We start from the raw sequence: 24,833 nt of genomic DNA, 5'->3' as shown, positions 1-24,833 counted from the left end.
TCAGTCGAATAACTCTTCTCGGGTTCTCAGCCAGGTGAGTTGGAGATTAGCTTCCAAGCTTTCGACGGCTAGCTCTGCCATCTTCTTCAGGGACAAGTCCAACTCACCTGGCTGAGAACCCGAGAAGAGTTATTCTACATCAAACGCCGGGAAAGCCTCAAGTCATACATCGTTTCAGTCCTTAATAATCTCTCTGTAACCTTCAGTAAGGCCATATGCTCCTCAGATATTTGTTGCTTTATTTTTAAAGTTCAATATAATTCTACACTTAAAAAAAAAAGTCATTGACATGAGGAAAAATGCTGAAAAAATTCTGCAGGTTACAGTTAGGGCACAAATGCAGGTATATTATACTATACTTCAGGCCTCTGCACGTACATCTTATATCATAATCATGTATGAAGTATGGTGTAGTATACTATACTCTTAGGACTCAGGAAGATAAAGTATTCATATTATACTCTCTGAATAGTTTCAACGAAACGTCTTGGAATTCCTTAATCAAGCGCATACCGGTATCTATTCATCACTCATATACCGATTCCACATATTTAGCTACCTATCCGCCTCCCTAACTCTGTCTATCTTTCCAGGAGCTGTATTCAACAGTTCAGATCCTGGTTCTTCATCAAGCTAGTTGCTGCAAATACACCTGCCAGTCTGTGAAGGAGAGATCTCTGAAATGTTACTTGCCTGTTCTTGGATACAATCCGGGGGTCAATGCATTCTGCGATGATCCAGCAGCGTCCCAGCAGTATTGCCGTGTAGACCTGCAGGCCGAACACAACCAGTGCCAGAGGGATACCACCCCACCCTGACAACAATGACAACAACAGTATAACACACTATAGGTAAGCATTGTAATATTCTTTAACTAGAAGTTAACATCATCAGGCTAGATGGCTTTATACAAGAGTCATTCAAATATGTTGTTGTTTTCTAATGTCATGTGTTTGACAATAAAGTCATTTGACCTCTTGCACTCCAGTATTTTTCAAAGATATTATCATGGCCAGCCACTGAAGCACAGATTTTGAGGTGTTCTGAATCCATTTCTTGGGTCATTCAAATATTAGTGGCAACACTATAATATATGAGCGGATTCCTATGTAATTAAATATTTTTCTTACGTGTGATAAAACAGAATTAACAAAGTTAAAAATTCCGAATGTCAAGTTTCAGGTTTAAAACCCGAATTTTATTACACATATTTTCACAAAAAATTTATGTAAATACATATTTTCAGGAAATCTATTATAAACACATAAATCTTGGAGTTTTTTTACTTAAATAATTTTTTTACAAGAACTTTTAAATATTTTAAAACTAAATCAATTATATCACTCAGAAATACGTTACCTTTTTAAGAATTCTTGGTTGCTTCGTGTTTCTATGGGCTGTGTGGTGTATCCGTGATCCATTTTTGTAATAGTATCGCCTCAAGTTCTGAGAACTGCTAGGTATATATCAGTGTTATTATATGAGAATAAATTAACATGGACAAGAAGGAGAGATTTTGCAACACATAATTAGGAATGTTTATTGTTGCTGAAGATGATTTCATCCCGCGCTTTGTTTGTGATCACAACGGATAAGAGCTCGGGTATAAACATTATTTAATTTAAACAAATCTCTCGTTCATGCCTATGAAGTGAGGAAATACATCTTGTTGTGATTCCCCGTTATCGGACCATAACCATGAGCTGCGTAGTGTAGACGTGGTGGCGTCGCTATAGGAAGCTTTTCTCCGACATTGTCAGTCAGTAGCTAGAAACATTTTTTTACGTTAAGACGTGTGTATATTAGCCTCTTAAGTTGCCTAAAATCAAATCGAGTTTAAGATCGCGTCTACAGCAATATGTAGATGAATTTAAAAAGATTTTTACTACCAACGGAAAAGTGTTATTTTGCCAACCATGTGGTAAATCAGTAAGTGCAGATCAGAGCTCTCAGGTAACCCAACATTTGTCTGGAAACAAGCACATTGCCGCTGCTTCACGTGTGCATTCACGGCAAAACAGTGGATATAAAAAATGTGTAAAGTTGCTCAAGTATTGGAGGGTGTGCCTGTAGGTGAAATTGACGGTGTAGGTGTTTGTAACATTCCTCTCTTTAAATATGCACGTCTGACGTCCTGTGATGTGGAAAGATCGTTTTCACAGTATAAGTCGTTGTTCAGAGATAATGGGCATGCATTTGTGATGGAGAATTTGGAAATGACCTTTGTTGTTCACTGCAATTCTCGGACAACTACTAGCAACTGATACTCAAGTATGATTGATGAGTACCTAGTAACATTTTTTTTTCAAGCTAAGTAAGGTATTTTTGTCATATTTTAAAAAAATATATATATTTTTTTATTTTTAGCAAATATTTTCGTACTTTTTAGCACATAAAAAAATAAATATATTTAAATTTTTTAGCACATAAAAATCCGCTCCCTAATAATAAATTAAGATCAAACACTTATTTATGCACAATTGATTATTTGGATGCAAGAAGGGCGTGAGTCAGAAAAAGTAGTTTTGAGAAAACTTGAGTTGAAGACTTAAGTGGCAAATAATTTTTATGTCTTGTTTTTAAATACATCTGAGAGGGCATAAACATAAAATTCAATTATTTAGTGGGTTATTTTACGACGCTGTATCAACATCTCAGGTTATTTATCACCTGAATGATTTGAAGGTCCAGCACCGATAGTTACCTAGCATTTGCTCATATTGGGTTGAGGGAAAACCCCGGAAGAAACCTCAACCAGGTAACTTGTCCCGACCGGGATTTGAACCTGGGCCACCTGGTTTTGCAGTCAGACTCGCTGACCGTTGCTCCACAGGTGTGGACTCAAAAAATTCAAAATTTTACAAATATGTAAACACAAAATTTAAAATGCCTACTAATTTGGGAATGGGAGGATTACCTCTCAAGTTTTCCTTGCGGATTGCTTTTAAATAAATCATTTTATCAATGATTTCGGATGCTAAGTCATGTTCATATACATGCAGGGTGGCAATTAAGATTTCTGATGAGGGGGGATAGAATCCTATATAGAGAATACCATACATAAAATTATTATTATTCTCATTCAATGCAGCTCAACGCTTGGTCGCACTGAGTTGCTTGTCTTGTATCTTGATTATAATAATGATTATATCCATGAACAGGCTTAAGATAAGGTGTGTAATTCCTAAGTTATTGATTGTTGTCAGCTTGTTGGTGATGATAATACATCAATATTATTTTCTTTGCTTACTTTATATAAAGTATACTCATATTAAAACAATACAATTATATTTTGTGAGAGGGGGATAGAAGTTATCCCTGACAGAGATGTTAATATGAATTTATGATAGGGGGATAACTTTCGAACAGGGAGGAAATCCCCCCTCATCCCCCCCCCCGTTAATTCGCATCCTGTATACATGCAATAAATTATCGCATTGGCTGAAGTTTTCATCTTATAACAATGACAAGTATTTCCATAAAAACGAAAAGGAATCATTTATGTACCTCATTAATTTATGTCTTTAAGGTATTTCCAAAACAAGATGTTCAACTTTATTATATAACATAAAATACATTGTCTTTGAATTTTTTAAGAAGGTCACATATCGTTACCATCTTCATTCTCAGATTTTTCTTCTGCAAACTTCTTCCTCTTCTGTTTCCTTTTGATGTGAATATGTCTTTAAAATCAGACCGACACATGGGGTACGAGGATGGAAAACGTGATGTAATGTTTACAGGGTGATCCATTCCGACACTGTAACTTGGTGGCTAATAACACGATTGAAATAAATGTGATCTCGTTCGATCGGGTATACGACTACGATGCAAGAATGACTTTTAGTTGACACCACGCATGCGCGAGGCGTAGGTGGAGACCCGTGATGATTGGCGGCCATTTTGGGCGTAGAAGAAAATTTCTGGGCAATATATCTCGCGACTCTGATGTGCTAGTGTGCTAATTTTGGTGTCAAATAAAAGATCCATCTAGATCTATCGAATTAGTTCAGACGTATTTACGTAAAACCCATGGCCGTGTCTCCGATACAGTCGCAGTCTGATTTTAGTTATTTATTTATTTACTTATTTATTTATTTATTTATTTATTTATTTATTTATTTACTTATTTACTTATTTATTTATTTACTTATCTATTTACTTATTTACATATTTATTTATTTATTTACTTATTTATTTATTTACTTACTTATTTACTTACTTACTTATTTACTTATTTATTTATTTAGTTATTTATTTATTTATGTATTTATATACTTATTAATTTATTTATTTACTTACTTATTTATTTACTTATTTATTTATTTATTTATTTATTTATTTATTTATTTATTTATTTATTTATTTATTTATTTCTTTCTTTCTCTGGATGAGCAGACAGTTTTAATTCCCATATCTCCACAGGCAGTCTCGCATTCTCGCAATATTCAGGTCACTGTTCTCTTAGTTGCTTTAACTTTACGTACAATTTGAAATAATTGTCAACACTGCCCCACGGTCCTATGATGCATGTTTCACGGATTCAGTAGCCATGGCAACACTGAGTCTGCGCAATACGTACCACAGTCAATGACGGGGCTGGGCAGAGCCACGATCGGGAACACGCCGAACAAGTCCACGATGCACAGGGCCGCGAAGGGCAGCGACAGACCAGGGTTGTCCACCAGCAGCGGCCACGTCTCGCCCTCCATTTCCAGGCTCATCCTGGCAACATGAGGTGTGCAATGATTGAAGAAAATATTATATCGAAAGCGTCTTATTAATGTGCACCTTTCCAACTCCTAAAGTAGGTTATTTTACGACGCTTTATCAACATCTTAGGTTATTTAGCGTCTGAATGAGATGAAGGTGATAATGCCGGTGAAATGGGTCCGAGGTCAAGCATCGAAAGTTACCCAGCATTTGCTTATATTGGGTTGAGGGAAAACCCCGGAAAAAACCTCAACCAGGTAACTTGTCCCGACAGGGAATCGAACCCGGACCACCTGGTTTCGCGACCAGACGCGCTAGCCGTTACTTCACAGGTGTGGACCCCAATTCCTAAATGATAATGGACGAATTATAATATCAGTACATAAATTGAAAACAGTAAACTGAATTAGAAAAACCAGAATCAGTTGATAACTTCGTAAACATTCCTCTTTCAGTAGTCGTCGTTTTCAGTTATATGACAGGCATCTGCTCGCTCTAGCAATCCTCTCTCATAGGTACACATTTCGCTTCTTCTCTCACTGCTATGAAGAGAAGCAGCAAGGGTTTTGCATAGCAGAGGTTAGCACACATTCATTTGAGGCCGGGAACATGACAGCAGTAAATGTAGACCCTACAGCAGCCCTAAGCACAACGGGACAGTGAAAGGGAACGCAGAAACCCTCATCCATGTCCTTTTCGCTTACACTGCCTTATAAACGCACAGTAAGGCACTGTGCATCAGTGATGGATTTCAGGTGACCAGCGAGAGCCGAAAATTCTTAAAAGCTATGATGTCTGCCTTATACAATCCGTCACTGAGCAATGCTTACCTTCCTGTCTACTCGTATCATGCCAAAACATTACTGTCTCAACCGGGGAAGATGGAGTGGGAGTTATGGGGAAGTCTGCAGTGATTCGATTCAGATACTAGCTCATGTTGAATCTTTCGCATACAAATACAAATGATTAAATAATCATTTATAAATGGCATACAAATACAAATGATTACTTAATCATTTGTATTTGTATGCCATTTAGTACGACTTTGCTAATCAACATTTTATGTCTTGTAACCCACATGTATTCTCCTATTAGTATATTAACTGTATAATAGGCCTATATCTGAAGTGAATTAATCGTCGAATTTATCTCGAGCATTTTAGGTCTTATAAATTGTGTGTTTGTGTGTGTGTGTGTGTGTGTGTGTGTGTGTGTGTGAGTGAGTGTGTATATTCCCCTTATGTTATGTAACTGATTTTGATTATGTGTAATTTTATGTTATGTAACTGATCTTGACTATTGTAATTTTCTACTATATTTTATGTAATTTCTAAGGTATCTTCTTTTGTGTTGTTTTGTAATCTAATTTTGTACTTCATGTATATTATTGAAACCTGATTGAGTGGAAGAGAAGGCCTCATGGCCTTAACTCTGCCAGGCAAAATAAACCTACTACTACTACTACTACTACTACTACTACTACTACTACTACTACTACTACTTTTTACACTTGAATATAAATAATTGATTAAATGGCGATCTTAGTCGTGTTAATTATGTAAGCATGTGTGGCTTACAGCTGTTTCGGTGTTACTTGACACCATCCTCGATACAAAGAACACATTAAAGCAATAACCAGAGGACACAATACATCTACATATGCCGAACACATAACTAATGCTAACCACACATACAATAACATAAATACAGACATGGAAATCCTACACATACAACCCAAAAACCAAAAACTCAACACACTAGAACAATATGAAATATACAGACACACTAAAACACACCCTAATCAAATTCTCAACACACAGATCAATTTCAGAACACACACTATTTGACACAACTCTTCATCACACGAACGCACCCACACAACAGGCAGCGAAGTTGAGATAGCGCCGAGATCTAGTAGGCTCTGAGGATGGTGTCAAGTAACACCGAAACAGCTGTAAGCCACACATGCTTACATAATAACACGAGTAAGATTGCCATTTAATCAATTATTGAGAGACTAGTGTCCAGACCTGCGCGACAGTTAGATCTTCGGTCCGCTGTACATACAAGGGACACGATTGTGAAGAAAACACGTGGATTTAGTTTTGGAGGGGGAAGTTCAAAACCACTATTCATTGAATTTTCTGTTCCACCCCTTCTCTCCTCCACCCTACTTTTTAATTTCAAATTGTACCCCTAATCTTCAGATACGGGAATGATAAACCCTATACGTCTAAAAAAAAACAGAGACGTATCGTTTAATGAAATAAAGTTTATTTGATACTAACCGTACCCGTGCGCTCCGCTGCACCCGTTAGAAATAAATATAAAGTAATTACATAATTAAAATAGGACATTTGATCCAGGGAACATTCGTGTTTGATAGAAGGATAAATCGTTTATTATGTTACTTAATTTAAATTGAATTAAAAAATTAAAATGCGATCATTTTGATCCGGAGACCACTCATTTGGTCATAAAAATTAGTTTAGGAAATACAGGAAACGAATATACAGAATAGTCTATCAAGTTTTCTGTGCATAAGAATCTATTTTAATCTTACCTGTCCTCGATTCACTCAGAAGTTACTGCGATAACATTATAGCATTATGTCCATCTAGACTAGAGAAACTACACTTTCCAATGGTGAAATAATAATTAATTATACAAATCGGTTAATTTAGCTTCCGATATTACTTCATACAAACACAGAAACATTATCTGTAGGCTATCTTTCATAGCTTTCGATTGTTGCTGTCCAAGGCCCGTTATAGACGAAGTCATTTGTTTTTTAATTCATTACACAGCCTTAGATGGCAGTTATTTTAATTTTAAAACTCATTTATCTCATTAAATATCAGTCCTATCAAAATTTTTCAAGGAATAAAACTTATCGCAAATTATTGTTAAAGAAACTTTTGTTATGCAACATTTTTCACAAAAATCAATAATAAGCGAGATATTTTGATTTATTTAATTCAGGCCCCCTTATAACCCCCTTTTAAATAATGTATTTTGAATGCCATATAGCCTAAAATCTAAGTTACAACGAACTTAATTTATATTCCAATTTTCATCGAAATCCGTTCAGCCATTATCGCGTGAAAAGGTAACAAACTTACAGACAGACAGACAGACATGCAAACAAAAATGTCAAAAAAGCGATTTTCGGTTTCAGGGTGATTAATAATATATGTTAGGACCAATTATTTTTGGAAAATCGAAAATTACCAGAAAAATTTCGGCTACAGATTTATTATTAGTATAGATTAGACTGTATTATGAAGATGATGTGCTGTTACTGTGTGTACTATAAAAAAAAATCTGGTGTTTGCCGAGTATTACTGGAGTTCCTGTCGTCGTGGAATTGTCCGCCAGTCTTTTTTTTTATCAATTGATTTTTTTTTCAGATTATTTACACACGCTTCAACATACTAGGTCAAGTCACGTGTGTAGAATCTTTGTGTATTTAACAGTAGGCCGTGAATTATTGTTGTAATTCTGTTTCTATTGTCATTTGTTATAAATGGTTTGTATTCGTTTTTAACTCTTGTAATCGTATTATTGTTATTCAATGCACAGATAACATACAAATTAAACAGTTAAAAGGCTGCATATTTTGATCAAACTTCAAGATCCAGAAATTAAATGTAATAACTGATCTTATAGATGTGGAAAAACTTTCTAGGTCATCCACTGCAATTTTCTAACTATGAAGATCTGAAATGTTGTCTTACCTGATGTCGGACTCTTGCTGTTACTGTCTCTCTGGTGGCCTTCGCTGTACCCGAGTTACTAGTTTCTGTACAAAGCCTGCTGAAACCTCATCGCTGCTGTCAGGATAGAGTTACAGTCCGTAGACTTCCAGGGTTTCCAATGAGCGTCATTAACAAACTACAACGTCTTTATTAACAAAAGACATTTCAGTCAGAAAGTAGAGGCACCACAGTCGAAAGCAGCGGAAATAACTTATAAAACCAATACTTAATATTAAATTTTAATTTTATAAATAAAATTATATGCGATGTGTGTTTAAAGTAAATGAAGCGTTCGCGGGAAAAACGATGAATGTCACAGTTTTGTCATTATCTAATTCATGGATCACTACGAAATTTAATGTTGTTGGTAAAAAGAAGAGGTATCACCAGGAATACTGTAATCCTTTCCTTTATTTTCTATAGAAACAGCACTACATCTTGCAGTTATAGACTCAATTAGATCATTATCTAATCCTTAACAGAAATGTGACATTCATCGTTTTTCCCGCGAACTCTTCAAATGCTAAATGTTATGTTTTATTTAACGACTCTCGCAACTGCCGAGGTTATATCAGCATCGCCGATGTGCCGGAATTTTGTCCCGCAGGAGTTCTTTTAGGAGTACATACCAGTAAATCTATTGACATGAGCCTGTCGCATTTTAAGCACTCTTAAATGCCATCGACCTGGGCTGGGATCGAACCCGCAACTTCGGGACGGAAGGTCAGCGCTGTACCAACTCGCCACCCAGGCCGACTATTTAAAGTATCACCAGCCTGCATTTAAAATAATATTATTAAGTAGAGCCCGATTTCCATGCAAATGTATGTTTATAAGCTGGTTACACTTCTCAAACTTCGTGAATATTCGTTTTCTGACATCGATTCCAAATAGCCGTATTTTTTTCTCTGCATGATTGCATTTTTTGGCCTTTTTTTGAGAGTAAATTCATGTATAATGTATATTTTGAAGATTTTAGATTTAATAGCATATATTTAGAATTATATATTGCACATTATGTCCTTTTTTCCTGGCTTTAGTGCATATATTATGTTAACTTGCATAATAGTGATGTTGTTTCGAAGAATTTGGTATTTCCACATATATGTCTGTTGATAAAAAATAAAAGCTATTATGGTTCCGTGGTATCCTACCTGACAACTACAGTAGAGTCTTTGTACTTTCCACTAAACCTTCTTCTTTTGGTATGCTGGAATTTCCAATTCCGAACTGTCACTCGTTACAAGCTTGAGGCCAAAATATTGAAAGAAAGGAAGGCAGAAGCATCATGCTTGCAAACTGCAATTTAGTATACAAGATGTCTGATTTAAGTCGTTCATTTTTGTTTAGGCAGCCCAAATATCAGTCCTGACATGTGGGAGGTATTTAATTGTTTCGCAGGCGGAATCAGGGGTATGTGTAACGTCCACTGACATCGTCACGTCCACATCTGTGAAGTAACGGTCAGGACGTCTGGCCGCGAAACCAGGTGGCCCGGATTCGAATCCCGGTCGGGACAAATTACCTGGTTGAGGTTTTTTCCGGGGTTTTCCCTCAACCCAATACGAGCAAATCCTGGGTAACTTTCGGTGCTGGACCCCAGACTCATTTCACCAGCATTATCACCTTCATTTCATTCAGACGCTAAATAACCAGAGATGTTGATACAGCGTCGTAAATTAACTCAATAAAAAAAAGTCATCGTCATGTTAATGTTACGAATTTTAGTTTTCGTGATGATAATTTTATGTTAGACATGTGGAGTCAATCTTTATGTTAATTATTTATTTTCCTTCTGCTTTCCAACATTTCTTATAATCGCGTTTTTCATTGGATAGTGTTTTATAGAGTAATTTGCTCTTCTCATATTATTTATTAATACGTACGTTATCTCTAATTCCTCAAATTAATTTGTTTTGTTTCATTCGGAATAAATAACGGACATAATAAGAAGGTACCTGTAGGTCTAAAGAACAGACAGTGCAGACTTTTAACGCAGTTTGTCCATTTATTTAAAGATATTTTGAGTGTGTCACTTCTAGCGACACTACCATAAGAACGCCATAATCTGAAAAATGTTGGATTCAGACTATGACATACCAAATGGTCTACAACAGCGTTTCTTAAACTATGGTCCGCGGACCACCTGTGGTCCTCGAGGTCTGCCCTTGTGGTCCTTCAGAAAGGACAAAAGAAAAAAATAAAATTCAAACGAATTGCATATCACACTAATGACATGTGGCAAGTATTGGCATATCTTTCAGATGTATTCTCAAAACTAAACGAACTAAATCTCTCTCTCTACAAGGTAATTCTTTGACTGTTCTCAATGCGCATGAGAAAATAAAGATGTTCGAGAGGAAACTTGGCTTGTGGGCCAGTTCCGTAAAACAGAGGATTTTTTCACTATTTCCAACCCTAGAGTCTTTTTTTTTTTGGTTGAAAATGATTTCGTTATTGGAAAAGAGATATGTTCGCATCTCGAAACTCTGAGGTCACAATCACAATTAAAAATTATTTTCCAAGTAAATATGACAAATTTTCATGGATTCGAGATCCCTTTCATTGCGATATTGAAAATAACAAACTTTCATTGAGTGAAAGAGAACAGTTAATTGAACTCTCGAATGGCACCGGACTTAAAATGAAATTCCAAGCGGAAGGTATGGTTAATTTCTGAACCTCATCACAAGTGAAAAGAGAATATATAGTGAACTGTACAATGGTGCTTTAAGATTATAATTGAGTTTGCTTTTACGTATTTGTGTGAGAACAACTGTGCAAAAATCGGCAGGCTTATCCATCTAATTAATGTGAGTACCAACATTTATCTATTTTGTTTAGTTAATAAGTTAAAGATTATCCAAACTCTAATAGCCTTGATTTATTAAAAACGAAAATGAATTTTTTTCTATTAACAGGGTACTATCTAATAGGATGGAAGAGAAGGCCTTATGGCATTAATCCTATCAGATTAAATAAATAGATAAATAAATAAGTGAATAAATAAATAAATAAATAATAACTTAATTAGTTGATACTAAAATAAAATTAAATGAATTAAATTAATTTTAATTAATTAATTAATTCTGTTTTTAAATATAAGTAGGCCTATACTGATATTAAAATATACTACAAAAATGATAAATTTGCTTTCGAAGGGAACAAGAGTAAGGTGGTCCGCGGAACTGTTCTGACTTAAAAAAGTGGTCCCCACTTCAAAAAAGTTTGAAAAACGCTGGTCTACGACATACGAAATCAATGACAACCCGCATACAGCTAGACCATGTCGACGTATACTGCTTGGTGGAATATCTTATTTTCAATTCTCTCGCTATTATGCACTTTTGCTGTCACGATTTCAGAGATTCGAACCGTGAATGATTCCCGAAGGTAGCATTCAAGCTTTTATAGCTACTGCTGTGGAACATTCTGGTTCATAAGATGTTTCATTGATCACATATTTCCGTTTTAAAGTAATATTAAGTAGAACCTTTTAGAATCATTAAAGAGTAGGCCTACGAAAAGCAGAACCGGGGATCGAATCCTCACAGGCAATCGAAATATTTATAAAGCCCATTACTCTAGTTGAGAGCCATTAATTACCTTCAGAGATCCGCGTATTAGAAATTAATGTTTGTTTACTCAAACGCAAGGTATGAATCAATATATTAATCAGTTAATCCGTTTATGTCTAATATTTTAGCTGTTTTCAAACGTTATTAAAAACTAAAATACAAGCGCTGCGAGTTAGAGAATTTAAACGACGAGAAGTGTCCACCTTTGGTGGTGTTGTGCGTGATGCCTAAAAATTAGAAGAGAGATTTCTTATGTTAAAAAATAATTAATTTGTTTGAAAGATGAACTAGGACATAAACCAAAAATGGTTATTTCAAATCCATAGGAAGGGTCAGCTGTCGCAATGAACACGCTCCCCTCCCTTCCGTTATTTTCTCTTCTTTGAGTTGAGTGAATCCCAAAACGTGGAAATAACAATTCATGCCCATTGGCGTACCTCAGTCGACTAATGCGCTTGCCTATCGATCCGGAGTTGCATTCGGGCGCGAGTTCGATTCCTGTTTGGACTTATTACCTGGTTGGGTTTTTTTCCGAGGTTTACCCCAACCGTAAGGCAAATATCATGTAATCTATAGCGAATTCTCGGTCTCATTTTGCCAAATATCATCAATATCATCGACGCTAAATAATCTCGTAGTTGATACGTCATTAAATAACCAAGAAAAAAAAACAACTCATTTAACAGTATATTCGACTATATTTTTTTCCTGTTATCAGTTTACAAATTATTATTAATGTTCAACATTTTTCATAAACAATTAAATTTGTTAACGAAATTACGAAGTTTAACCACAGTCTACTATATACAGTCACGAAGCTTGAGTTTTGAGGGTGCTAGAAACAATAGACTGTGACGATATTATTTTGCATTGCCTATAATGAGGCGATATTAGCGATCCTAGTGGTGAGCAACTACCTAATGTTTGCATATTTACTACGTATTGAGCTTCGCGACGTATATACTAGACTGTGGTTTAACCCCCCACATACCTATTTCCGGGAATAACTCAACCGAAGAAACAGTTTTTTTTTTTTTTTTTTTTTTAGACCAACATGTTTTCTTTTTTAAATTCTATTAGTGTAAGCATATTGGTTATATGTAATTTAAAGAATATATTACATTTCTTCCATATTTCAGTCTTGAAACTTGAATATGATAAGGGGGTCTAATGACACCCCACGTTACCATTTATGTTAGGAAATATCATGTTACCATTCCAGGGTTAAAAGTAACTATTTATCAACATTCGATCTCAATGATCGCATCTCATCATGATCATCGTTGCGTATGAGCAATGATTGCGATGTAATTATTTGTAATGAATAAATTCTTAAAGAAAACTGTTCAAAACGAAACTGCAATGAACTGGGTTGTAGTAACAGCAGTGAAACTGATGACTCATGTTCATCAACGTTGCAAGGGTGAACGAAGCAGTAAAATGGGAAAGGTAGCGTACAAGGGCCGTAGTTTTCAACCATCTTGGATTAATCAATTTCCATATGAATTATATGAAAAATCAGATGATGTTATTTTCTTTAAATTATGTAAGAAAACTGTTGGGAAATAGCAATAATGTTTTCTCGGACTTTTGTGCAGAGTTCTGTCCCCCAATATTTCAAAGAAATCCACGCCTACGTGTATGCTTGCAATTCTAAAGCTGCATCTACACGGTTTAATTTTCCATGAGCGTATGCATGCAATCTGAGGAGAATACTGAAAGAATCAAGTTTAAAATACGCGTTAAATTAATATGTATGAAGAGTTTGTGTCTACGTGGTGCCCCGTTTTGAACATCATCATCACTGCGTACATATATTAATAACTCGTAATATTTAATATCAAGTTTGCATGCTTTGCTTGAATTCCTAAGTTAAAAGAAAAGTTAAACTGTGTAGATCCACCTTATTTCAATTACGCATTTACTTTCCTATCCGAGATGAGTTCACTCCGAGGAGATGTCTCGTTTCTGTCCGAGAAACTAAAGGGATTGGAAAATTTCAATGCCGCATAGACGAGAATTGAATGAGGAAATTTTACTTGCGATAGAAGGTAGAACAATATATTTTTATATTGTATTATAACTGCTTGTTTATTTGTGGGATTGAAATACATAACTACAGACAGTCGAGTACATGTGCTGAACGTTAATTAAACTGAACACTACACAATTAAAAGGGATTTCTCATGTATTACAGATATATGAAAAGAGTGTTTATTTTTGTGTAAAACTGTACTTCCTACAATTTGTAAACAACGCTGAAAGAATGTTCTAGAAGTTAATAATGTCTGCATTCTCATTGGCTGAATTAGGTCCCGATATACGACTGCCCTCTGCCTGTGGTGATTTGAAAATTTGCTCTGTTTAGTCGAGCTGTGCTGCTGGAGGAGGGAGGTCGCGTTTCGCATTTGAAGAGGTAAGCGAGGTTCGAGATTCGTTTTCTGCAAATCATATATTTAAAAATTAATGCAAATGAAGTAAGAAATTTTTGGTTTCCGATTTATAAATTGACAGAAGTAATAAACCGAAATGTGCAGTTCGCATTTGAAATTTGAGATTAAATTTAGATGTGATTTTAAATATCTAATTTAACTTTCCATGTACTGTACATTACGTTATTTAATACGCGGAATTATATTTAAGAAATTCTTAAGAATAATCTGGACGTGAATACTATTAGATGAAATTCGATACATATATAATGTTCTGTTTTTCCGTGTTCAATATTAGTTTCGAGCGCAGAATAGAATATTAATTTTCATGAAACGCTGTTGAAAATGTATGGCATTTACGAATATATTGCACGCGACTTTTTCGGGCTAAACTAACGGACGAGAAATTCAGGTGATTTAGGAAGTGAAAATCGTTGAATTTACAAAAGTTTTTTTTTTTTGTGATGAAGTTTTAATAATGTAAGGCGCAATACTTCAGTGAGCCACGGTAATATTTTCGCAAAATACGAGTATTTTTCCTGGACCAAAAATATAATACAACCACCTGAACTTTTTGCGCGCTAGTTTCTCCTCTTTTTTCGATACGACCAACATAATTGAACAGTCTTGAATATCTACAGAGGATGATCGCATTAAGGGAGGAGATGGGTGAAATTTCTAACTTGTGTAGTTTTTGAGCTAGTTCGTTCATTTTTGGCACACGTATTCCACATATGATATATAGGTGTATACATGCTGGAAATTTTCATGCATGTCGCCCAGATATTTTCTGAGTTATGCCCTTTTTCTAAAAAAAAAAAAATAGGGCGTATTTTCAAAAATCTATATTCTGGTACAAATTTTAAGTATATGATCTAGAAAAAAATTTCAGTATCTTTGATGTACCTAGCAAAGCACTAAGTATCCATATTTTACAAATATATTCTTAGAATAGAGAAAAAAATTTTGTCAAGTTTTTTTTTTTTTTTTTTTTCAATTTTATAGTACCTATTGTTATACAAATTATTTTTAATTAAAAATAATTAACCTATAAAAAAATCTGACACTCTAATTTGTTAACTACTTTATAGATCATGCAGAAAAAATTTAATGTTCCTAGCATTAAAATTGTAAGAGCCTTTACACTTAGAACCTGACGAGATGTACTGAAAAAAAAGTATGAGAAAACAGCTTGTAAAATTTGCATGGAATTGAAGTTCAAGGGTGCAGCCATTTTCATACGGAGTAATTTTTATGCTTTCGAGTGCCGCAGAGCATTGAAACTTGCTCACCATATAAATAAGAGATTGCTCATTCATTTTTACATCCTGCCTAGGACTCGCATTACGGTATGAGCGCTAGTTCGAGTCCTCATGAGGGAAGAAATTTTCTCAAAATTTCGGCCAGTGTATAGGACCGATGCCCACCCAGCATCGTGATGCACTTGGGAAGCTATGATAGGTAGCGAAAATCTGGTTTCGCAAATCAGCTATAACGGCTGGGAGGGGATCATCGTGTTAACCACACGTACTTCCATACTGGTTGGATGATTGTCCACCTATGCTTCGGCATGTGGACGTGAGGCCAGCAGCTGGCTGGTCGGTCTTGGCCCTTGATAGGCTGTAGCACCATGGATTTACTTTACTTTTAATTCATTTTTACAAGAAAACGAAAATGCGATTTTTGACTGAAAATGACCAAAATTTCACCCGTCGCTCCCCTTAAAATGATTCAAAACGTTAAGATAAGATTTTTGTTCGAGAGCAGGGGCGAGTGTTGCTTAACCTCGGAAAAACTCCAATCAAGATAACTTGCCCCAACAAGGATTTGAACTTGAGCCCGCTCGTTTCACATGTTAACCGTTACTTCACAGTAATGGATAATAGAATTGGATTATTCACTTACATTGAGATATATGGATCATAAGCAGAGACAAAAAGAAAGCTGAAAACAGGAAATATTGGAGAATGCTGGGTTTGCAGTGAAAGGCCTGCCCTAGGGTATAAAAATGAATGTAGGTAGTGTGGAGTAATTCATCTGTTAATTTCTTCATTGGTCGGTGCTGCTTGCGGGTGTGCTTTCATTAAAATATATTCCATTATTAATTTGTGCTATCTCGATTTGGGTATTCAGTTCACATGTTCTATCCAATTCGTTTTGTAGGTTCCTATTTTTTTTTTTTTTTCCCAAATTGGAGGTTACTTTCAGTTCTTGCAAAACTATCATTTGGTAACATCTTATGTACCGGTATTTATTCTGACTTGACAATAGCAAGTGATCCGTCAACAAAGTTCAAGAAAACTTTTCTCTGCATGTCAAGTAATGTAATACCTAGTTGTACAGGAATATGAAGATAAATATGTTCAGATATTAGCTATTAGAGAATATTTGCTTGCATATTTCTAGGTATATTTGGTTGGGACCCCAAACGTTACTTATTACATTTGGCATTGCAATTTTAAAACCTACAGATTTGTGGGTAACATGCTATCTGCATTCATTACTGTCTAAATCTCTACAGGACAATGAAGCGACTTCAACATCCGTGGGTATGGTAGATCCAGGCTCACACCAAGAGATCTTCCCACCTCAGCTCTACAAGGACATCTAGTACAGCACTGAGGACTGGTCCTTCGCCATTTCCATGGCCATGGTGGAGTTGGGCCATGTTCTGCTAACGCTGCCTGACTGCCAGCCTGAGAAAGCACCTCTGACACAGCTGATGTGACGTCATCTGTTAGCACTACGTGTAAGTGGTACCAAAATTCTGTATTACATTCTGAATTTCCAAGAAAATGTTTTTAAAATTTGTCACAAATATGTTTGAAACAGACCAAATTTAATAATGTTATAACTACCTATTAGAACTTCATAAAATTCAAAATTATTACTAGTATGAAATAAGTTTGCAGTATTAAAAAAAAAAATTGCAATTACAATTAGTGACCTATAGTGAAAATCGTTGTTGGTTATCATGCAGAAAAATGGAAAAAATGCTATTTTGCTCACACATTTTCAATTTTCTGGAAGAGATTCTCTTCTAACTTGCATTGGGAATGTCCTTCAGTAACGATTATAGAGAAAATGGTACCAGTATTTCCTGCATTTTTTACTTACATTTTTCCTTTTTTGGTACATATATGTATCATAGCAACCTAAGAGTTATCAAAATTTGACTTTCATCATAAATTTATTTTTTTAGTTATTCATACTTAAAAAGGTGGGGAGGGGGAATTTTCAAAATTTTGCTCATATAAATTTCATTTAATCAGTCTGTATATTTTTATATTGCATCATTGCTATGTTACGAAGAGAACTAGGCATTCATTTTTTTTATATAGGCCTAACCTCAGATTACAGAAAAAAAAATTGTGAAATAACCTCAACTCTTTTTTTTTAATTGTTTTATTTATGCCGTATATATATTTTTTTGTTTTCAAAGTTGAGTTAGAAAAAAATGCAAGCATTTGTTAAGAGTGGTACAGTGAATATTCAGAAAAAAAAAATTAAGATTCTTAGCCTTGGTGATTTGTTTGAAGAGAACGCAAAAAAAAAAAAAATTACAGCAGGGTAAAATGACTTCAGTTGAGAACGCGGAACTTTACGGACGTTTAATTATAATATTAAGAAGCTTTCAAATCATCTTACGCACTTGAAACTTTGAAAATGGATAGAGTAGGGTATTAGGAACGATTTACAGAAAAAAAAATGGAAAAATCCATTTTTTGGTCCAAAAATTTTATATTTTCCCTCTATTTCTCTACATTCTTTAATTAGCTGATAACAGTATTAACTAAGGTATTAGGTGACCGCTTTCCTCTTCATCGTTTTTCCATGACAGCAATATCTGGATGCAAATCATTGTCTTCATCACTCATTGCACACAGGTTGGGAGAAAAGCAGTGAGGACCGGTCCTTCAGAATTTCCATGGCCATGCTGGATGCCTGATGAAGCATCATATAGCACCATCTAACCCCTGGGTTCCCACGAGAGTTGTTGGTGTTGGTGACAAGCACATAGGTGGTGCTGTGCTCGGGCGATTAGACCACATGTGGATGCTGCTGGTGCAGCCCACATTCTCTAGGATCCATAGGTGAGCAAAATAATACTCCCTTGACCATGTAACAGTTGCATTGACTAAAATAGTGGAGCATCAACAAACTCTATTCTTGATGTTACTTGGTTATCTATTGGCCCACAATGAAACTATACACAAAGCCCTTGAAAAATAAATTTACTTCATAAATCATTGTCTTCATCACTTATTGCACACAGGTTGGGAGAAAAGCAGTGAGGACTGGTTCTTCAGGATTTCCATGGCCATGCTGGAGTTTGCAGCACTCTTCTACTGCCAGTCTGATGAAGCATCATATAGCACATCTAACCCCTGGGCTCCCATGATGCAGCTAGCCTCGAGAGTTGTTGGTGTTGGTGACGAGTACGTAGGTGGTGCTGTGCTCAGGTGATTAGACCACATGTGGATGCTGCTGGTGCTGCCCACATTCTCTAGGATGCACAGGTGAGCAAAATAATACTACCTTGAATATATAACAGTTGCATTGACTGAAATGGTGGAGCATGAAATTCAAATTTATTTACAATTACCATTTGAAATGAATACATATGAATAGATACCCGAAATGAGCATATGCTCGTGCTCGGGTACAGTCCAGTAGTCTACATAAATTTTGCAGGGATCAAATAATAATGCTGATGATATAAATAATAATAATAATAATAATAATAATAATAATAGAATAATCGTGACAGAAATGATACAAAGATTGTAATACAAAATAATTAATTAATAATAATCATATAAATAATAATAATAATAATAATAATAATAATAATAATAATAATAGTGATAAAACAAAAATATTTACAATAATAAAATAAATACTAAGACGGATAAAATATAAAACCACTAGCGAGAGTTAACACAACTTAAATAAGCATAAAATAACCGGAAAAAATGACGAACTCGAAAATCAACAGAAAAGTTCGTTGTATCGCAGACGACAGCAACCGCCGTATTGACATTGTGTTGTGCATTAATGGTAGTAGGGGGGAGCCGAATGTCTACGTAACTGCCGTTCTCTTCGAATCTTCTTGTACAATCATGGAAAGTTAATGCTGCAAAAACAAAATGTCTACGAGTCAAACTGTTCATTATTACCAGGATAAATACAAATAATACTGAAATATATTAATCTAGTTTCAATTATAGATCTCCCCTTTTGTGCAAGAGGTATCATATCAAAATATTTTATGAATGGCGGGGAAAATATAAATTTCAAGAACTCTCTAGTGACAAGTACAATCAAATGTATCTGTGGCGATGATAAGAAATAATTTATTGGAGATATACACTGTTATTAATTAAGAAAAATGATCTATTTATATTTATTACAATGTTTTATCTTATAGGTTACATGCATCAGATAAATACAATAAAAATTAGTACCATATAATGCTAGTAACACTTTAAAATTTATCAAATATCGTAAACATTTTCACTTTATTTTTAAACTTAAGAATGTGTAAATTGCTTAGGTCTGGAGGTTACTTGGTTATCTATTGGCCTACAAAGAAGATATACACAAAGCCCTTGAAAAATAAATTTACTTCATGAATCATCGTCTTAATCACTCATCGTGCACAGGTTGGGAGAAAAGCAGAGAGGACCAGTCCTTCAGGATTTCCATGACCATGCTGGAGTTTGCGTCACTGTTCCTGTGTACCAGTAGCACTCTGCTACTGCCAGCCTGATGAAGCATCACAGCACCATCTAACCCCTGGGCTCCCACGATGCAGCTAGCCTCGAGAGTTGTTGGTGTTTGTGACGAGCACGTAGGTGGTGCTGTGCTTGGGCGATTGGACCACATGTGGATGCTGCTAGTGCAGCCCACATTCTCTAGGATGCACAGGTGAGCAGAATAATACTCCCATGAACATATAACAGTTGCATTGACTGAAATGGTGGAGCATCAACAGACTCTCTTCTTGAGGTTACTTGGTTATCTATTGGCCTATAAACAAAATCTTTAAAAAATAAATTTACTTCATATTTTCAATGCAAGAAATATTGTAAAAATTATACATTATTTAAAATTCTAAAAATATTATCCTGCAGAAAATACACACGTGTTAAGTGTGTAATAGAATCTCGGAAATAGAAGAGACTCTTTCGTCTCGACTTTACTAACTTTTCCTTGATCCTGTTATAAGACATGTTTACTGCCCTGGTATCGCTATATTTTACTCATTTCTTTTTTTAATTTTGTAGAATAACTCCACTTTAACTCAAATCAGGAATATCCTTAACTAGGTGTAAACAGTAGTTGGCTAAGATAGGAGCTCGATTTTTTTTTTTTGCTGGTTACTAGCCCTGTGGAGCTTTTACAGTAGAGTGGGCGGGCTTTTCTGTCTCTTCCTTAGCTTCCTTCTCATTTTCGGAAAATAATTCTCCTCTGAAGGGACGTTTTTGAAGTTTTATTTTAATTTGCCAGGTTCTACTGTTCATATGCTTGGGGGGCACAGGGTTGTCCCTTGCACTGCAATTGAGGGACCTAACATTCTAAATGTGCTAAGTGCGAAAGACAACTTTCTGAAATATTGATGAAAAACACACTGCGAAATGCATGTTGAGATACCTACAACACCGTATTTTGGCGCAAAAATGAGTTGCTTACAATTGAGCTACGACAAAGACAATTTAGTATGATATTGTCATATGGATGTTCCTCCCTTAGATTGAATAAAATGAAATTTGAAAAATTGGCACTTAGCACGTTTAGAATGTTAGGTCTTCAGTTGAGCTCGGGGACCTTCTGCCCTACCTACATCAGCTTCCTTCCTGTTGCACATTTGTCGGAGTTACAGTGGCGAGAAAGTTCGCAGAAGAGTGGTTTATAGACTTTTATGAACTCTGGCTCTTTTTTAAAATTCAACTTTTGTTTGGGATTCCTATTTTGATGTTACCACATCTGACGTGAGTCATGGGTAAATGCAGCACCATGCCTCATTCATTGATCGTGCCATTATATCCCGCAGATTTGTGACTCAAGTGTTCCCGGCCATTTTGTTAGGCTCAAATTTTAAAATGACATAGTATGTCAGAAGCAAGTGAGAGCTCGATTTTTTTTGGTGGTTACCCAGGGGTGGCTCTACAATAAGAACTGTAGAGCTGCAGAACCGCCATTTAAATGGACCTGAAAAAAATTAAAAATATAAAACGTGTTTTTATGTAATCTAGTTCATTGTTTCATTTATTTTTCCAATTCATTCTCCTTCGATTCTAGATTTTACTGTCTGTAGGAGCCTTGAACTGCTCGAAAATTTTAGCTGTAGTGTACTTTTCGGATCTGTGATCGACAGTAACTGATGCTCAACGTAGGGTAGTCGGCAGCAGAAAACTGGTTTTCTTCACCGTCCCATAAGACTGCATTAGAGCTGCAACCGAAGCAGCTCTCTCCGAATATACAAAAGAACCGTCAACACTCTCATCTCTTTATGACCTGCGTTAGAACACACAGGCTTCTGGACTACTATATATCGTTACAGTTCCAGATTGTTATAGTACTGTGGGTGGTGTGATGTGATTAGTCAGTGTGTCTAAGGAAATATTTTATATTAAAAATGAATGAAATGAAAACCTAATCGACCAGTCCTTTTCGAAATTAAAAGAGAAACTGCATGTTAGCTTAAGAAATTAGAACGTCCTACACAAAATTTATATATTGAAATTTCTGGAAAAATTCGAGGAAATCGTCATTTTAATACCGAAATGTGTAATGGAAACTATTGGTTTTTTGCTGCACTCATGAAAACCCTTTCTCCCCCATCAATGTATTCTGTTTAGAGGAGAAAATACATGGACAAACACCGGAGTGAAGGATTTAGTTAATTTGACTTAAAAAACTAGAAAAGCATGTGGGGCACATCTCCACTATGTGACTAGTTGTACCAGGTGGGAGAGGTGTAGCGCACGCATGGTTGGAGTACAATTTCGGGTGCACAGTCAACTTCGAGAAGGCGCTGTAATTACACGCGGTATCCGATTTAGATGCAATAAACAGCATGCGTTTGCTAAATACACTATTTTTCATGCAGAACTGCCAACCTTTGTAGCTGCGGGCCTCTACTGGTGGTTACTAATAGTTCTGCAAGACTCCTACAGTACAGTGGGCGGGATTCTCAGGCTCTTCTTTCTCATTTTCGAAAAAACAAATATAACAGCTGATTTTTAAGTTTTTTTAAATTTTATTTGTGGGGCTCTACCGTTCATGTGTTTGGGGGCATGTAAGATCTTGTAACTGTGAGGGCTCCAAAATTTTCCGGCTTTCTGACCCACTTCTAAATTTAGTGGTAGCTCAGTAGGTGCTTCCATATCAGTGGCTCACCCTCTACCTTCTAACTGTACCTTATCAGACCACCTCTTCTTTTTTGTTGTATCAGTGTCGTCTTGTTTGCTTCTTCGTACTCTTCTAATTTGGCTTTTGTAATATCGATGGCTAGGAAGTAATACCGGTACCTGGTATCTACAAAAATGGTCATTGGTCATTTTGTTTAACTACATTATTATTTAGATTAACTACATTATTATTTTGTTCACAAAATTGAACAGTTAACTAATATTTTGACATTGATTAAAGTTCACGTTAACACTTTGTTTGTTAAAAACATAAAATTACTTAGTCATACGTTAAAAAGTGTTAAAATTTTTTAAAATGTATATACATTCGACAGATGGCCCGTTTCGACGTTATGTCACGTCTTCTTCAGTGTCTCCTGTGCTCGAATAGAAGATCTTGCAAAGCAGAAACATGTATAAAAAGTTTGTCTATTTGAGAAAAATCAATTTTTAAAACATTTTTTTATTCACCTGGAAATGTACAGTTTCGAAGTATGACTTCTTAGCCATCGATATATTTAGTGCTGTAATGCCACATTGATGTTCTGACTGTAGAGTAATGGAAAATCTTCGTTTGCAGACAGAAAAAGAGGGATGTGGAGCTGGTGTCAGCTGGACTAGATTCTGCAGTGGAGACTTCACAAATTGCAGGCAAAACAGGCAAGTGTTTTTGTTTGATATATGAATATAACGTGATATGTATGACGGTTATTTAAAATTAAACTTTCGTCCTTTTGCTTTTCTCATTCTGCATAGAAGAAAAAGTATTCTGGAAAAAACTAGATTTCGATATTTTCATGGAAATACTTAGGATTTCTGATGCGATCTATTAATGTACAGCAATGTCTCCTAAACTATGTCTAATTATGTCAATATTCGGTATCTAGTATATGAAATATAGAACTGTTCAGGAAAAATGGATCTGTATTTGCCATCAGAAACACAAAATTCCACTCCACTTCAAGAAATAATCAGTTTTTTTTCTTCACGATGTTTTGAATTATGGGGTAAAATTACAAATGAATATGTTTATAAAGAGAAAAGAATGATGACCTAATAGAAATGATTTATAATAGTATAATTTGTACTATTAGTACAAGTTTTTATTATCTCTAGAGAATAGACAAAATTGAGAAGAGGGGGGAAAATCAGAGATCATCTGCCATGAGGTCTGATGTGGAGGGTGGTCAGGAGAACTGTATAAATGGGGAAAGAAGACAGGATGATGATGATCAGGGTAACCCAAAAGCATAAAAAGTATAATGCCACTTTAAATATGTGGTTGGTATCTTAAGCATGATTCTGATTGTTCAAGTTTTATGAAAATAGTTTTTAAAAACTTAATAAAGCATAATTATTCGTAAAATTAACTTGAAAAGTCCTTTAATCATAAGTGAAGTGCTTCGTGTAGATTGTGGCATTGTATATGAACATTACGACGAAGTGAAGCGAAACAACTACAATCATTTGAAATGTGAATATGGAGCAGAGGGATCAAGTGAAATGGACAGACAGGATAATACATGAAGCTGTGTTAGAGTGGGTGAAGTGAAGAAAGAATAATGCTGAAACTGATTAGAAAGAGAAAAAGAAATTGGCTAGATCACTAGTTAAGAAGAAACTGCCTACTGAAGGATGCACTGGAAGGAATGATTAAGGGGAAAAGAGTTCGGGGCAGAACATTAAGATAGCTGGATTGTATGAGGAGACTAAGAGGAAGGAGGAAAATAAGGATAATGCTGGGTTTGCAGTAAAGTACCAGACATCCCCGTTTCGCGGGGACAGTCCCTGAATTTTGTTTTCAGGAAAAAATTCGTTCCCGAAATGTCCCTGGATTTTCATTGATAATTATTATGGTTTAATGTTCTTTGCATGTTCCTGTGATAAATTTTGCTAATGCAACTTGGCCGCTTTATCAGAACTGAAGGTGAGGAC

The 24,833-nt window shown here is 35.5% G+C and overlaps 1 protein-coding gene and 1 long non-coding RNA gene across 2 annotated transcripts in view; one reads left to right on the top strand and one right to left on the bottom strand.

Moving 5' to 3' along the window:
* LOC138702925 (uncharacterized) overlaps positions 1-8,587 on the bottom strand; it is a 33,006-nt gene extending 24,419 nt beyond the window's left edge. The window contains exons 1-3 of the mRNA XM_069830331.1: positions 8,451-8,587; positions 4,583-4,725; positions 694-814 (exon numbers count right to left, since the gene is read on the bottom strand). Of these exons, the coding sequence (XP_069686432.1) occupies positions 694-814; positions 4,583-4,724 (263 nt within the window). The 5' untranslated portion in view covers position 4,725; positions 8,451-8,587. The remainder of the gene's footprint in view (positions 1-693; positions 815-4,582; positions 4,726-8,450) is intronic.
* On the top strand, positions 576-23,558 carry LOC138702926 (uncharacterized). The gene is made up of 7 exons (XR_011332922.1): positions 576-851; positions 14,362-14,465; positions 17,003-17,230; positions 18,369-18,575; positions 18,758-19,001; positions 20,148-20,412; positions 23,479-23,558. It is a non-coding gene; the product is annotated as an uncharacterized lncRNA (long non-coding RNA).
* Positions 23,559-24,833: the final 1,275 nt, after the last annotated feature.

Source organism: Periplaneta americana, chromosome 7 (genome assembly GCF_040183065.1).
Source record: "Periplaneta americana isolate PAMFEO1 chromosome 7, P.americana_PAMFEO1_priV1, whole genome shotgun sequence".
Taxonomy (NCBI): Eukaryota; Metazoa; Arthropoda; class Insecta; order Blattodea; family Blattidae; genus Periplaneta; species Periplaneta americana.
The sequence above is the reverse complement of the archived record's forward strand: the minus strand, read 5'-3'. Positions and strand labels throughout refer to the sequence as shown.